The 17,522-nt window shown below is 42.2% G+C and overlaps 1 protein-coding gene across 1 annotated transcript; it reads right to left on the bottom strand.

The window, feature by feature from the left end:
- Positions 1-5,236: 5,236 nt before the first annotated feature.
- Positions 5,237-16,433, bottom strand: LOC106588210 (lysosomal thioesterase PPT2-A). Its single transcript, XM_014176981.3, has 8 exons — positions 15,932-16,433; positions 14,085-14,238; positions 12,797-12,892; positions 12,540-12,647; positions 12,275-12,358; positions 10,807-10,891; positions 6,570-6,624; positions 5,237-6,458 (listed from the first exon to the last, which is right to left on the bottom strand). Exons 1-8 carry the CDS (start codon positions 16,109-16,111, stop codon positions 6,315-6,317), a joined length of 906 nt encoding a protein of 301 aa, XP_014032456.3. The 5' UTR covers positions 16,112-16,433; the 3' UTR covers positions 5,237-6,314.
- Positions 16,434-17,522: the final 1,089 nt, after the last annotated feature.

The raw sequence follows: 17,522 nt of genomic DNA, 5'->3' as shown, positions 1-17,522 counted from the left end.
AAATGTCTGCAGCATTGAAGGTCCCCAAGAACACAGTGGCCTCCATCATTCTTAAATGGAAGAAGTTTGGAACCACCAAGACTCTTCCTAGAGTTGGCCGCTCGGCCAAACTGACCAATCGGGGGAGAAGGCCCTTGGTCAGAGAGGTGACCAAGAACCTGATGGTCACTCTGATAGAGCTCCAGAGTTCCTCTATGGAGATGGGAGGACCTTCCAAAAGGACAACCATCTCGGCAGCACTCCACCAATCAGGCCTTTATGGTAGAGTGGCCAGACGGAAGCCACTCCTCAGTAAAAGGCACATGACAGCCCGCTTGGAGGCACCTAAAGGACTCTGAACATGAGAAACAAGATCTGATGAAACCAAGATTGAACTGTTTGGCCCGAATTCCAAGCGTCACGTCTGAAGGAAACCTGGCACCATCTCTATGGTGATGCATGGTGGTGGCAGCATCATGCTGTGTGGATGTTTTTCAGCGGCAGGGACTGGGAGACTAGTCAAAGGTGCTTCAACAAAGTACTGAGTAAAGGGTCTAAAATACTTATGCTAACTTATTTATTTATTTAATTTGCTAAAATTAATACAAACCAGCTTTTGCTTGGTCATTATGGGGTATTGTGTGTAGATCGATGAGGGAAAAAAAGCAATTTAATACATTTTAGAATATGGCTGTAACGTAACAAAATGTGGAAAAAGTCAAGGGGTCAGAATACTTCCTGAATGCACTGTTTAAGACTTCACAGGTCATTTGATTAGTCAGGTGCAACAGATGCACTTGTGGAACAAAACCGTTTGTGTTTCGTATGAGAACATTGAGCCTACAAGTCCTTTGTGAGCCAACTACAGTTGAAGTCGGAAATTTACATACACCTTAGCCAAATACATTTAAACTCAGTTTTTCACAATTCCTAACATTTAATCCTAGTAAAAATTCCCTGTCTTAGGTCAGTTAGGATCACCACTTTATTTAAAAAATGTGAAATGTCAGAATAATAGGAGAGAATGTTTTATTTCAGCTTTTGTTTCTTTCATTACATACATGCATTACATACATGCACTCAATTAGTATTTGGTAGCTTTGCCTTTAAATTGTTTAACTGGGGTCAAGCATTTCGGGTAGCCTTCGATAAGCTTCCCACAATAAGTTGGGTGAATTTTAGCCCATTCCTCCTGACAGAGCTGGTGTAACTGAGTCAGGTCTGTAGGCCTCCTTGCTCGCACACGCTTTTCCAGTTCTGCCCAAACATTTTCTATATGATTGAGGTCAGATCTTTATGATAACCACTCCAATACCTTGACTTTGTTGTCCTCAAACCATTTTGCCACAACTCTGCAAGCATGCTTGGGGTCATTGTCCATTTGGAAGACCCATTTGCAACCAAGCTTTAACTTCCTGACTGATGTCTTGAGATGTTGCTTCAATATATCAACATCATTTTCCTGCCTCATGATGCCATCTATTTTGTGGTGCAGCAGTCCCTCCTGCAGCAAAGCACCCCCCAACATGATGCTGCCACCCCCGTGCTTTATGGTTGGGATGGTGTTCTTCGGCTTGCAAGCCTCCCCCTTTTTCCTCCAATCATAACGATGGTCATTACGACCAAACAGTTCTATTTTTGTTTCATTAGACCAGAGGAAATTTCTCCAAAAAGTACGATCTTTGTCCCCATGTGCAGTTGCAAACCGTAGTCTGGCTTTTTTATGGCGGTTTTGGAGCAGTGGCTTCTTCCTTGCTGAGTAACCTTTCAGGTTATGTTGATGTAGGACTCGTTTTACTGTGGATATAGATACTTTTGTACCTGTTTCCTCCAGCATCTTCACAAGGTCCTTTGCTGTTGTTCTGGGATTGATTTGCACTTTTCGTACCAAAGTATGTTCAACTCTAGGAGACATACCGCTCTCCTTCCTGAGCGGCATGACCGCTGCATGGTCCCATGGTGTTTACACTTGCGTACTATTGTTTGTACAGATGAACGTGGTACCTTCAGGCGTTTGGAAATTGCTCCCAAGGATGAACCAGACTTGTGGAGGTCTACAATTTTTTTATGAGGTCTTGGCTGATCTCTTTTGATTTTCCCATAATGTCAAGCAAAGAGGCACTGAGTTTGAAGGTTGGCCTTGAAATACATCCACAGGTACACCTCCAATTGACTCAAATGATGTCAATTAGCCTATCAGAAGCTTCTAAAGCCATGACATCATTTGCTGGAATTTTCCAAGCTGTTTAAAGGCACAGTCAACTTAGTGTATGTAAACTTCTGACCCACTGGAATTGTGATACAGTGAATTATAAGTGAAATAATCTGTCTGTAAACAATTGTTGGAAAAATTACTTGTGTCAAGCACAAAGTAGATGTCCTAACAGACTTGACAAAACTATAGTTTGTTAACAAGAAATTTGTGGAGTGGTTGAAAAACAAGTTTTAATGACTCCAAACTAAGTGTATGTAAACTTCCGACTTCAACTGTATACTGAGATCATGTGACACATAAATAAAGTCCACCTGTGTGCAATCTAACTAATTATGTGACTTCTTTAGGTAATTGGTTGCACCAGATATTATTTAGGGGCTTCATAGCAAAGGGGGTGAATACATATGCATTTTTTTTAAAAAGTAATTTTTTAAATTTCACTTCACCAATTTGGACTATTTTGTGTATGTCCATTACATGAAATCCAAATCCATTTAAATTACAGGTTGTAACGCAACAAAATAGGAAAAACGCCAAGGGGGTTGAATACTTTTGCAAGGCACTGTGTGTGTCACATGTCAGTTTGCATATTTTTTTTACAAATATATCATTGAGTTAATAAAGCTGCATACAAACATGGTCTCTTTTTTGTTTTCTTGAGTAAAGCAGCTCCAAAATGCAGGTGTTTTAGCCTAGCTCAGTGCTTTCTGAGGTGGTGGTGCAAGCCAGCAGAAAATACGGAGCGTTGCGCCGTGATTGGCTCAGTGTTCTGTCACTCATGGGGACACTACATCACCACCAAGTCTAAGGGTAGACATGGAAAATTCTAGGCCCTTGGGTGCTGCCATAGAGTTACATTAGAAGTGCCCATTCAAGAAGGCTCAAGGTCATTGGCACAGATTAAATGATGTCAAATCACGTTACATGTACAGTAGCTTTGATTGGACTGATCATGTCAACATCATACTTTCAAAATCTTAGCTAGCAGTCATCATCATGAATCAAGTTGACAATCTACTGGCAAATCCTTTTTAATCTTTGTCATATGAAAGTGGTCTAAGGCACTGCATCTCAGTGCTAGAGGCGTCACTACAGACCCTGGCTCGATTCCAGGCTGTATCACAACCGGACGTGATTGGGAGTCACATAGGGCGGCGCACAATTGGCCCAGCGTCGTCCAGGTTTGGCCGGGGTAGGCCGTCATTTTAAATAAGAATTTGTTCTTCACTGACTTGCCTAGTTAAATAAAGGTTATATAAAAATAAATTAGAAATAATGAAGAGAAATTATAGATAAAACGTATTGGTGATCATCGGCCATTGGACATAAACATTACACATCAAGTTGGAAATTGCCAATTCAACAATGAGTGGTTTGGAAGGAATCAGTGACAGTGGCTAACTCTACAAGCATTGCAAAGCAATCACTCGCCTGCTATTCAATGGAGTGGCTGTGGGGTCCCAAATCTGTGATTAAGGGGCTTGTTTCCTAGTTTAAAATGATAAGCATTCAACATTGGCCATGCTGTCAATGAAGCATGATTTGTGCCGCGCACAAAACAACTGTTAACGCAGAACTGTGAAAACTTGACTTCAGTGAGTTCAAGAAAACTGGGAAGTCGGGAATAAATGAGCTCCAACTGGGAATTGGAAATCCGGGCCTCTTTCTAGAGCTAGGACCTCTGAGACCAGCCACCCGGACAGCTGATGAATCTGTGGGTTTGCACAACCAAAGAATTTCTGCACAAACTGTCAGAAACCGTCTCAGGGAAGCTCATCTGCGTGCTCGTAGTCCTCACCAGGGTCTTGACCTGACTGCAGTTCGGCGTCATAACCGACTTCAGAGGGCAAATGTTCAACGTCGAACTGTACCAGGCAGATGACAGACAGCATGTATGGCGTTGTGTGGGCGAGCGGTTTGCTGATGTCAACGTTGTGAACGGAGTGCCCCATGGTGGCGGTGGGGTTATGGTATGGGCAGGCATAAGCTATGGACAACAAACACAATTGCATTTTATCGATGGCAGTTTTAACGCAGAGACATAATGTGAAGAGATCCTGAGGGCCATTGTCGTACCATTCTTCTGCCGCCATCACCTCATGTTTCATCAAGATAATGCACAGCCCCATGTTGCAAGGATCTGTACACAATTCCTGGAAGCGGAAAATGTCTTAGTTCTTTCATGGCCTTCAGTGTATTTGTATATTTTTACAGTTACCCCTTTTTCTCCGGTATCCAATTGTTAGTTACAGTCTTGTCTCATCGCTGCAACTCCCGTACGGGAGAGGTGAAGGTAGAGAGCCATGCGTCCTCCGAAACACAACCCAACCAAGCCAGACTGCTTCTTGACACAATGCCCGTGTAACCTGGAAGCCAGCCACACCAATGTGTTGGAGGAAACACCGTACACCAGGCGACCGTGTCAGCGTGCATGCACCCGGCCACCACAGGAGTCTCTAGAGAGCAATGGGACAAGAACATCCCTGCCGGCCAAACCCTCCCCTAACCCGGACGACGCTACTGCCATCAGTTGCTATATTTGACCTATTATATCATTTGTAGAATACATACTGGCATTTGAATATAGCTTGGGAAAAGGGAATCCGAACACAATGTGGACACGGTAGACATTTACAGCCGAAGGGATGGTCACCTTCAGAGCATTAAAACCCTTGTAATTTTGTCTTATGTTGCACCTACCCCATATTTTCCATTTCCACATTTTCCAGGAATAGCCTTGTTACTAAATGTATCCAGAGTATTTTCTGATTTTGTTAACAAATGCAGCAGAAAGTACAGTAAATGTAAAATGCACATAAATTCAAGCGTAACATTTGGATTCAGTCTTGTGAAGTGTTGTGTCCTCACCTTTGGTCTAATCATTTCCCCATTACCTTCAAACTGTTCCCTTTCAATTGCTACTATGGTTATGCATTTAACATTTATTCTGTAAGAAACATTTCAATTTACCCCTATAGGCCAATTCCCACAAGTGTTAAACCTTAAATGCAATGTAAAGAACTCAGAGAACCCAGAAAAGTATCCCTTTTAGTAATCTATTGATTTATGCAATGTCAATTTTAAAACTTCCCTTAGAAGCAGAACATAAACCAGGAAGAGTGTGACAATATTAAAATACATACACTTAATACTGCAATGTCAACGATAAAAATATAACAATCTGAGTCTCATTTTAAGTTCACATCAAATTACATTTCAGCAGATAACATTTTCAATCTTTGTGCAATGCTTGCCATCTTAATTCACATTTTAACTTAGTGAAATTACTCTATAGTCCCACAGGCAATCCCCCTTGTCATACAATAAAAAAAACACCTATAACAAACAGTCAAGTTAAAAATAAAAAATTCCTTTGACAAAAACAGACATAGGTTTGATCAAAAGCCTGAGATACCGAATTGCAACGAGAGGTACAGGTATGTCACATACATTATGCTCAAGTGGACAGGGAAATTACGTCATAGCACTGGCATTCTTCTCCCCTTCCATCCATTCCTAAACCCTCCTTCCTTTCTCATATTCTTATTTTTTTGTCTCCAGTAGCTCTTCCCTTTTTTCTATCCACTCCCCCCCTTTTAGCACAATCACTAGAGGCAGTGTGCCATAGCACTTCAGTTTGTAAACACATAATGGAACACAGAGACATGGGTAACACAAAACTAATGGCATGATTTCTACTGCAACGGTCTGCCGGGTGGCTTAGCAATGAACAACGGTTTACTTTACAGGTTAAAAATACATTTGTTACCAGCTAAAACCAATGGTAAAAGTCACTTTAGCAATGAGATGAACTGAGCAGTGGGTCTGCAAATGTACCGGATGTCACTCAGTCAGGCACTGTTGTGTGATACTTTGAGGTATGTGTGGGTAAAACACACAGACACACACGGATATACGAGGGTAATGATGTTTTGAATCATTCTCACAGAAATCTAAGAACATAAGATGTAGTTCACAATGAAAGTTTCACACACAGTGGACATATGAGTATCACACTGCAGAAGTAAAAACGTGTGCATGAGTAGGTGTGTGCATTTCACTGTAACGATTGTATGAAATGTGACTGTTCTTGTGATGCTGTTTGGTGGAGAAGTCAGCTCTAGACAAGCCACTTTTCAATGCAGGCGTTGAACACTGTGTAATTGGAGTGCCAATTGATGTGCTCTACTCCAGCCATGGAGCACAGGAACAGGTCCCCGCGAGCATTTAGGGTCTTCAGACCAAACACATCTCTCAAATATAACTGGGAAAGAAGGAGAAGAATGCAATGAATCATTATGAGATAACATCAAGCATCAATATACATAGCATCTAGTGTCATATTTACACACAACAATGGTCTAAAATAACTTACATCCTGGTCCTTTATCTCAACGACAGTCTCGTTGTCATCGTAAAATCCAAACTGACTAAAAAGTAAAAAAGAAGGGAGGGAACCAGTGAGTGGATGACCTTGAATGAATAACATACACATATCTATACATCCATCCATACACACACACACACACACACGTTGAAGTAGGAAGTTTACATACACCTTAGCCAAATACATTTAAACTCAGTTTTTCACAATTCCTGACATTTAATCCTAGTAAAAATTCCCTGTCTTTGGTCAGTTAGGCTCACCACTTTATTTTAAGAATGTGAAATGTCAGAATAATAGTAGAGAGAATGATTTATTTCAGCTTTTATTTCTTTCATCACATTCCCAGTGGGTCAGAAGTTTACATTAGTATTTGGTAGCATTGCCTTTAAAATGTTATAACGTGGGTCAAACGTTTCAGGTAGCCTTTCACAAGCTTCCTAAAATAAGTTGGGTGAATTTTGGCCCATTCCTCCTGACAAAGCTGGTGTAACCGAGTCAGGTTTGTAGGCCTCCTTGCTCACACATCCTTTTTGAGTTCTGCCCACAAATTTTCTATAGTATTGAGGTCAGGGCTTTGTGATGGCCACTCCAATACCTTGACTTTGTCCTTAAGCCATTTTGCCACAACTTTGGAAGTATGCTTGGGGTCATTGTCCATTTGGAAGACCCATTTACGACCAAGCTTTAACTTCCTGACTGATGTCTTGAGATGTTGCTTCAATATTTCCACATATTTTTCCTCCTCATGATGCCATCTATGTTGTGAAGTGCACCAGTCCCTCCTGCAGCAAAGCACCCCCACAACATGATGCTGCCACCCCCGTGCTTCACGGTTCACTGAGTTTGAAGGTAGGCCTTGAAATACATCCACAGGTACACCTCCAATTGACTCAAATTATGTCAATTAGCCTATCAGAAGCTTCTAAAGCCATGACATCATTTTCTGGAATTTTCCAAGCTGTTTAAAGGCACAGTCGACTTAGTAAACTTTTGACTTTTGTGGAGTGGTTGAAAAACTAGTTTTAATGACTCCAACCTAAGTGTATGTAAACTTCCGACTTCAACTGTTTCTCTGTGTGTGTGTGTGTACCTACCCACACACAACAAAAAAAGAAACGTTACTTTTTCAGGACCCTGTCTTTCAAAGATAATTCGTAAAAATCAAAAATAACTTCACAGATCTTCATTGTAAAGGGTTTAAACACTGTTTCCCATGCTTGTTCAATGAACCATAAACAATGAATGAACATGCACTTGTGGTACGGTCGTTAAGACACTAACAGCTTACAGACGGTAGGCAATTAAGGTCACAGTTATGAAAACTTAGGACACTAAAGAGGCCATTCTACTGACTCTGAAAATCACCAAAAGAAAGATGCCCAGGCCCTGCTCATCTGCGTGAACGTGCGTTAGGCATCCTGCAAGGAGGCATGAGGACTGCAGATGTGGCCAGGGCAATAAATTGCAATGTCCGTACTGCGAGACGCCTAAGACAACAGGGAGACAGGACGGACAGCTGATCATCCTTGCAGTGGCAGACCACGTGTAACAACACCTGCACAGGATCGGTACATCCGAACTTCACACCTGCGGGACAGGTGCAGCATGGCAACAACAACCGCCCGAGTTACACCAGGAACGCACAATCCCTCCATCAGTGCTCAGACTGTCCGCAATAGGCTGAGAGAGGCTGGACTGAGGGCTTGTAGGCCTGTTGTAAGGCAGGTCCTCACCAGACATCACCGGCAATGTCGTCTATGGGCACAAACCCACCGTCGCTGGACCAGACAGGACTGGCAAAAAGTGCTCTTCACTGACGAGTCGCGGTTTTGTTGTCATTGCAGGCATTCTCAACGCTGTGCGTTACAGGGAAGAAATCCTCCTCCCTCATGTGGTACCCTTCCTGGAGGCTCATCCTGACATGACCCTCCAGCATGACAATGCCACCAGCCATACTGCTTGTTCTGTGCGTGATTTCCTGCAAGACAGGAATGTCAGTGTTCTGCCATGGCCAGCAAAGAGCCCGGATCTCAATCCCATTGAACACGTCTGGGACCTGTTGGATCGGAGGGTGAAGGCTAAGGCCATTCCCTTCAGAAATGTCCAGGAACTTGCAGGTGCCTTGGTGGAAGAGTGGGGTAACATCTCACAGCAAGAACTGGCAAATCTGGTACAGTCCATGAGGAGGAGATGCACTGCAGTACTTAATGCAGCTGGTGGCCACACCAGATACTGACTGTTACTTTTGATTTTGCCCCCTCCTTTGTTCAGGGACACATTATTCCATTTCTGTTAGTCACATGTCTGTGGAACTTGCTCAGTTTATGTCTCAGTTGTTGAATCTTATTATGTTTATACAAATACTTACACATGTTAAGTTTGCTGAAAAGAAAACGCAGATGACAGTGAGAGGACGTTTCCTTTTTTGCTGAGAGAGTGTTTTTTTGCTGTGTATAGTATATATATATATATATATATGAGGTCTGGATTTGGAATCACACTCAAAATTAAAAGTGGAAAACCACACTACAGGCTGATCCAACATTGATGTAATGTCCTTAAAACAAGTCAAAATGAGGCTCAGTAGTGTGTGTGGCCTCCACGTGCCTGTATGACCTCCCTACAACTCCTGGGCATGCTCCTGATGAGGTGGCGGATGGTCTCCCGAGGGATCTCCTCCTAGACCTGGACTAAAGCATCCGCCAACTCCTGGACAGTCTGTGGTGCAACGTGGCGTTGGTTGATGGAGCGAGACATGATGTCCCAGATGTGCTCAATTGGATTCAGGTCTGGGGAACGGGCGGGCCAGTCCATAGCATCAATGCCTTCCTCTTGCAGGAACTGCTGACACACTCCAGCCACATGAGGTCTAGCATTGTCTTGCATTAGGAGGAACCCAGGGCCAACCGCACCAGCATATGGTCTCACAAGGGGTCTGAGGATCTCATCTCGCTACCTAATGGCAGTCAGGCTACCTCTGGCGAGCACATGGAGGGCTGTGCGGCCCCCCAAAGAAATGCCACCCCACACCATGACTAACCCACCGCCAAACCGGTCATGCTGGAGGATGTTGCAGGCAGCAGAACGTTCTCCACGGCATCTCCAGACTCTGTCACATGTGCTCAGTGTGAACCTGCTTTCACCTGTGAAGAGCACAGGGCGCCAGTGGCGAATTTGTTCTCTGGCAAATGCCAAACGTCCTGCACGGTGTTGGGCTGTAAGCACAACCCCCACCTGTGGACGTCGGGCCCTCATACCACCCTCATGGAGTCTGTTTCTGACCGTTTGAGCAGACACATGCACATTTGTGGCCTGCTGGAGGTCATTTTGCAGGGCTCTGGCAGTGCTCCTCCTGCTCCTCCTTGCACAAAGGCGGAGGTAGAGGTCCTGCTGCTGGGTTGTTGCCCTCCTACGGCCTCCTCCACGTCTCCTGATGTACTGGCCTGTCTCCTGGTAGCGCCTCCGTGCTCTGGACACTACGCTGACAGACACAGCAAACCTTCTTGCCACAGCTCACATTGATGTGCCATCCTGGATGAGCTGCACTACCAGAGCCACTTGTGTGGGTTGTAGACTCCGTCTCATGCTACCACTAGAGTGAAGGCACCGCCAGCATTCAAAAGTGACCAAAACATCAGCCAGGAAGCATAGGAACTGAGAAGTGGTCTGTGGTCACCACCTGCAGAACCACTCCTTTATTGGGGGTGTCTTGCTAATTGCCTATAATTTCCACCTGTTGTCTATTCCATTTGCACAACAGCATGTGAAATGTATTGTCAATCAGTGTTGCTTCCTAAGTGGACAGTTTGATTTCACAGAAGTGTGATTGACTTGGAGTTACATTGTGTTGTTTAAGTGTTCGCTTTATTTTTTTGAGCAGTGTATATAGTATGTAGACACCCCTTCAAATGAGTGGATTTGGCTATTTCAGCCACACCCGTTGCTGACAGTTGTCGGGGGGGGGGGGGGACAACTCCATATTAACGCCCATTATTTTGTAATTAGATGTTTGACAAGCAGGTGTCCACATACTTTTGGTCATGTAGTGTATAATCTCTCTAGGAAACAAATGCCTCATATATTAAAGTGGAGAGAGAAGATTCTTCTTAGCGGTCTCCATTTAAAACAAAACACTTCCTGTTAAGCAGATAGAATGGAAACAATGCTTTAACAGAATATAGATGAGTAAGAATATTACACTCTTTAGGAAAGAGGAACTAGTCACCTGGACTGCCAGGGTGTGATGACTCCATCGTCTGGCCCCCCGATTAAGACCAGCTTCTTGATACGTAGGAAGTTCTTCTTCCACACTGTGTGAAAAATAATATCATATCCTAACTACACTGCCTTCAGAAATTATTCATACCCCTTCAATTATTCCACATTATTGTTACAGGCTGAATTCAAAATTGATTAAAACCTTTTTTTTTTTTTTTTTTTACCCTAACCCATCTACATACAATACCCCGTAATGATAATTTGTGTGAGATTTTTGCAAATATATTGAAAATGAAATACAGAAATATCTCATTTACATAAAGTATTCAACCCCGAGCCAATACATGTTAGATTCACTGTTGGCAGCGATTACAGCTGTGAGTATTTCTGTGTACGTCTACAAGCTTAGCACACCTGGATTGTGCAACATTTGCCCAGTATTATTTTCAAAATTCTTCAAGCTCTGTGTGGTTGTTGATCATTGGTAGACAACCATTTTCAGGTCTTGCCATAGATTTAAGTATAAACTGTAACTCGGCCACTCAGGAACATTCACGGTCTTCTTGGCAACTCCCATGTAGATTTGGTCTTGTGTTTTAAATTATTGTCCTGCTGAAATGTAAATTAATCTCCCAGATTCTGGTGGAAAGCAGACAACCAGGTTTTCATCTAGGATAAAGCCTGTGCTTAGCTCCATTCTGTTTTTTTTTAAATCCTGAAAAACTCCCCAGTCCTTAATGATTACAAGCATACCCATAACATGATGCAGCCACCACTATGCTTGAATATATGGAGAGTGGTACTTAGTAATATGTTGTGTTTGATTTCAATGTCTGCTTTTTATTTTATTTTTACCCATTTACCAATTGGTGCCCTTCTTTGTGAGATATTGGAAAACCTCCCTGGTCTTTGTGGTTGAATCTGTGTTTGAAATTCACTGATTGACCTTAAAGATAATTGTATGTGTATGGTACAGAGATGAGGTAATCATTCAAAAATCATGTTAAACACTATTATGGCACACAGAGTGAGTCCATGCAACTTATGTAACTTTTTAAACAAATGTTTTACTGGTGAACTTATTTAGGCTTGCCATAACAAATGGGTTGAATACTTACTGAAGACATTTCACCTTTTCATTTGTAATTTGTAAAGAAATTAATAACATAATTCCACTTTGACATTATGGGGTATTGTGTGTAGGCCAGTGACGACAAAATCTCAATTGAATCCATTTTAAATTCAGGCTGTACCACAACAATGTGGAAAAAGTCAAGGTGTGTGAATACTTTCTGAAGGCACTGTATATAATATTGTAATTACATAATGCTGTACAATGAGCAAAGTTTTCCAATAAAATCCAGAGCAATACAACCCCTGACATTGACTCAGCAGCAATAGAGTAGTCAGACTAACCCTTCTCTGAAATAGTGGATTAATATAGAACCCACAGCAATATGGGCAGAGTTGCTGACCTGTTGAATTGGGATTTGTCCTCTCGCTGTTCAATAAAGCCAGATAATCACTGCTGTTCACATACATGTCCATGTGATGGGGGTCTGCAAGAGAAAACATACACTTTAGTCGAACTTCAACTTCAACTCCAACCACATATCATCAATATATCCATGTTGACTCCTTGAGAAACCCGTGGCATAGGTCATCGGATATAGAAAATTCCTCTACCTTCAGCGAGTCCACAACCCTTGTATTGCCCAATCCTCTGCTCAGCCTACTAACCTTTCCAGAAGTTGCAGATAGATATCCTTTGGCCCACTGAGGTGTAGCAGAAATGGAACAGGTTGAACTTCATGAATTGGGGGAAGAGGTACTTCAGGTAGTTTGTGTCTGAACAGAAACAAGAGAAAAGACCAGTCTCTGTTTAGTTCAGGCCTCAGCAGACGCTGGGAGCCAGGGTGAAAATGTACCATGTTTCAAACAATGATGTTGGCTGTTGAGCACAAAGATCAAGTTGATGGCTTCTAGTGAACGCTTACCTCCATACTGTCCAGCCTGAGGTGAGGACAGAGAGATGAAGGAGTGGACATTGTGATCAGGGAGAGTAGATAGGATCCCTCTGCAAATCAGTCCACCTGGAACAGAACAAGAGTGGCGGTAAATACAGGTAAATGCCAAAATAAAGGCAACACCAACATAAAGTGTAATAATAGGGCATTGGGCCACCACGAGCCAGAACTCATTCAATGCTCCTTGGCATATATTCAACAAGTGTCTGGAACTCTATTGGAGGGATCAGACACCATTCCTCCACAGCAAATTATGGTATTTTTCATTTTGTTTATGGTGGTTGAAAAAGCAGTCTCAGCCACCATTCTAGAATCTCCCATAAGTGTTCCATTGGGTTGAGATCTGGTGACCGATGGCCCTGCAGCCATGGGCGTCCGGCATTGCCATCAGCCATCGAGGGAATGCTGCCTTTGAAATCAATGAAAGCTGCTATACTGCCCATGTTGCGCTCGCGTTGCATCACATCCAATTGCAGCTTCCAAGCTCAAGAAATGCAGAGGCTCAATTCTCTATAGCTAAAGACTGTTCATTCCATCTTGTGAATTGAAATAATGATAAATAAAGTTGAAAATAAAGTTGATTTTGGTTGCATACACCACAGGTTATTTTACTAAGATCTATGAAGTCAAGAAGCTACTAGCAGAAACTCTAGCTAGCTAGACTGACTATGTTTACAATGTTACTGGGGTAATTAGAGGACAACCACCAGCAACAATTGAATGAGTCCTTGCGAAAAACTGGACCAAAGCTATTGTACTTCCGCACAATATATGAATGTGGTACAGTAGAGGAAAATAGAATAAAGAAGCTCTCCCCCTCTGCTCTCAAAACAACAACTCCGTGTAGCAGGTAGAACGTCACATTGACGCGACACTGATGGCAAAGCAACATGGCGTGTATAGTGGAGCTGAAGTGTAAGACGTCCATGGCATATGGTTTACATCATTTTCATGCTTGTCAAACTGCTCAGTGACACCCGTGCACGGTGGGATGGGGGCATAGCCATGCTAGCCAAAATAACGGCCCATCCCGCATTTTTATACATGATCCAAAGCTTAACTAACTCAGGAACCACACTTGTGTGGAGTTTGCTTTCAATATACTTTGTATCCCTCATTTACTCAAGTATTTCCAGTAGTCAGTTACCTGTACATGCGTTCCCATTTCATTGTAGAAACATGAGGTGAAATTATAGCCCACGTTAAATGTATAAAGATTCAAAATGGAACCAAACAAATGCTAATTATACACTCAAACCTTGAGAGTAGCAGATGAAGTGGACCCCATCTGCAGCATTTTGCATGATGGGATAGATGGCAGCCTTGAAGCCCTCCACTTGTTTCCATAGCGGCTGTAGGCTGGAGCTGCGGTCGAACAGGTCGAAGACTGACACATTGGTTCCTGGGTGAGACTTTCAGAAGAAGATGAGGATGGGACAGATTAAAGCACTATCACAAAGATAGCCTCATCGATTAACGTTCTATAAAGCTAGGACTGTGGGAGCATCAGACAAAATGAGTGAAAATATGATGTTAATAATGACAAAATAATGCCTCAACTGACAGAATTGATTATACAAAAACAAAGCCAAGACTTATTGGTTTTTCAGCAGGGGCCAAAAAGGCATAGGTTGAAATGCCTCAGCTTGTTGTGTTATCACATAAGTCTATCCTTTGGAAATGTATTACTACATTACTAAGAAATAGGAGTCTATTAAGGTGATGTTTCCAATATTGATCATCAGGCAGTTTGGAAGTAGTGGACCTCACAGTGTATCAAAAAGCCCCTGTGAAACCTTGTACATTCTCACACCTGAAATCCAGTGTGGATTGCCATCAAGTTACACATTAACTTCTGTCCATTACAGTAGTTTCCGCTCTGACATTTAAGTTGTTTATAGTCATTATAAAATGTGGTTAGAGGGTGGGGAACCACTTAAACAATGTGGGAGCCCGGAAGAGATCATCTTCAAGGAGAGGGGAAACGTGAGATGTTGCTATGTTGAAAACTGTAAGAACATGCATATCTCCTCTTTAGTCTCCTCCCCATCTTATAACAGCTAGCTAGAAAAAAAATCCCCCCTGGAGCCATGTAAGTATTTTCAGGTTGAATGAATTGTTGATCTTAAAAAAAGGAGAATGATCCCAAGGATCGTAATCCTGAAGATTGTTTTGTTGTGTGCACACCAAGGCCAGGGGGGATGATTAGGAAACATTATGTCAGGAACATTTTGCTCTGGAATCTGGCAAAAATCAACAGCCTATTTCCCTAGTATTCATGAAGAACTCAGCTGATAAGACTGGTGACAAACAGCTGATTTCATATTAGAAACTGGGTGGTTCGAGCCCTGAATGCTGATTGGCTGACAGCCGTGGTATATTTAAGCAATAACGCACGAGGTGAAAAGCTGAGTGCCTGGATACCGCCGTGGTATTTGGCCTTTTCACAAATCTCCGAGGTACCTTATTGCTATTAAACTGTCTGTCGTCAGCATTCAGGGCTCGAACCACCCAGTTTATAGCAGATGGGTATGACCATTTTTTTTTTTTTTTGTACTGCTGTAATTATATTGGTAACCAGTTTAATAGCAATACGGCCTCACGGGGGTTTGTGGTATATGGCCAGTATGGGCTGTATCCAAGCACTCCAAGTTGCGTCATGGTAAGAACAGCCCTTAGCCGTGGTATATTGGCCATATAGCACACCTCGGGCATTATTTCTTAAATATAGCCTTCATAAAATAACAAGGTGACACTTGTACCAGCCCTAACGAAAATGGAAAAATTGTAGCGACCAAAGTTCTCATAAAACCCCCGTAGTCTCCTGTTATTCTCAAGCAGACCACAGTAATGTTTGGTATGAGTAAACTGAGGCGCGCGTCCAGGTTCCAGAAGCACAATGGAAACACCATGTACAAACATGGAAATTACCCAAAGATTGCCCGTTTAAGATACTGGTATGGGCCTTACACATACATTCTACATAACTCTACCTGCCAGATCTGTTCTGGAGTTACATAGCCGAACAGGCGTTCATTATTTCCCATAAGCAATCTTTCTTTAGCTAGATGTGTGGACCGTGGTGATATCTTTTCAAACACTCACCTGATTGATGAATCGAAGCAATTCCACAAATTCTCCAGAGCTGTCGAACAACCCATGAACTATGACCACTGGTTTGTACCCGATGACTGCAGCAACAAGGCAGGCACCAAACAGTGACCACAACAGCCTTGTCGCACCACTCTTCCTTCGACTAGAGAATGCATAAGAGGGCCCTTTCATAGTTCTTCTAAAACAACATCAAATATCGGTAAAAACAAACAACGAATACTAAAATATCTTACACTGTTGTACACAATGTCCTACGAATCCGGTTACAATATTGTTGCTTGCTTTGGCGGTATTCCCTTTTCTTTAGACAAATGTTACAAATACATACAATTGATATCGCATGTGCTACTCTGAACTCTCGTTCCCCTTCATAGATCCTGTTTTAAATTAAACGAACACCCATGCTGAATGTCTGCATATGACTGGCGATGCTTAATCACAACACGGCTAGACATTTGCTTCGTTTGTTCCGGTTCGTGATCAAAAACGCGAGACCACATGAAGTAATTTCCGGTTTCCATAGCTCCTCAAAGTAACCGCATGGCTCAACAAGTCAGCAAAATATAACTAGACTGAAAAAAATACAGAATGCACCTTTTCCCAAATGAACACACGTAGGACAACATATCCATTGTAAACAGGGTTGTAGTTCACAGTCAGGACATACTCAAATTATAATTCAAGATCTGCTGAATGCTCTGGATGTAGCCATGGCCTGGTCATTATACCAAAATACAAGTACTGAATTATGTTTTACTCGGTTACTATTTTGCTCACCCACAAAATCACATTTTCAACACAGTATTTCCATTTAAAATGGGCTTTACTAACAAAACAGGACAAGCTGGATCTTAGAAGTAGAATCGAAACAGTCAAAATGAACATCCTGCCGAGGTTACTGTATTTGTTCCAATCACTCCCCATAGACATCCTGCCTAAACAGTTTAGGGAATGGGATAAATGGATATCAAGGTTTTTCTGGAACAGTAAGAGACCAATAAGTAGATATACAACATTACAATTACAAAAAAACAGTGGAGGTATATGGCCTTACCAAACCTAAAATATTATTTTGTCAGCCCAATTGAGACCTCTGGTGTGTTGGTGCAATTCAGAATATGAATCCAAATGGAAAGACATGGAGACTACTTTGACAGAGACACCCATACAATCAGTTTTGGGAAATAAGGACATGGTAATAGAAATATACAATAGACAAAATCAGTGGATTCATTTCTCTCTGAAGACATGGTTAAGGGTAGTTAAGCAAAATCATTTAGACAGAGGTCAAACTGCTGAGTTGGCCCACATACGACCCCAGCTTCATCCCTGCAATTCAGGATAGCAGATTTAAACAGTGGATGCAGAAAGGCATCACATCATGCAGTACAATTATAAGGAATGGGGACCTAGATAACTTCCAGGACCTAAGAAAAAAAACATGGCTTGGATAAACAAGATTTTTACAGACACTATTTCTTAAGGGAGATAAAAGTGATTGACCCAACTATTCACTAATGCATACAACTTAGGGAGTAACAAAAAACATATTTCAAATATTTACTTGGGTATTTAATCCTCA

This window comes from Salmo salar, chromosome 27, assembly GCF_965601325.2.
Source record: "Salmo salar chromosome 27, fSalSal1, whole genome shotgun sequence".
NCBI lineage: Eukaryota > Metazoa > Chordata > Actinopteri > Salmoniformes > Salmonidae > Salmo > Salmo salar.
The sequence above is the reverse complement of the archived record's forward strand: the minus strand, read 5'-3'. Positions and strand labels throughout refer to the sequence as shown.

Coding starts and splice junctions, on each gene's coding strand:
- LOC106588210 (XM_014176981.3), bottom strand. CDS start 16,111: ATGAAAGGGCCCTCTTATGCATTCTCTAGTCGAAGGAAGAGTGGTGCG. Junction 14,239..15,931: donor TGCTTCGATTCATCAATCAG/GTGAGTGTTTGA, acceptor TTCTTCTGAAAG/TCTCACCCAGGAACCAATGT. Junction 12,359..12,539: donor TATCTGCAACTTCTGGAAAG/GTTAGTAGGCTG, acceptor TTTCTCTTGCAG/ACCCCCATCACATGGACATG.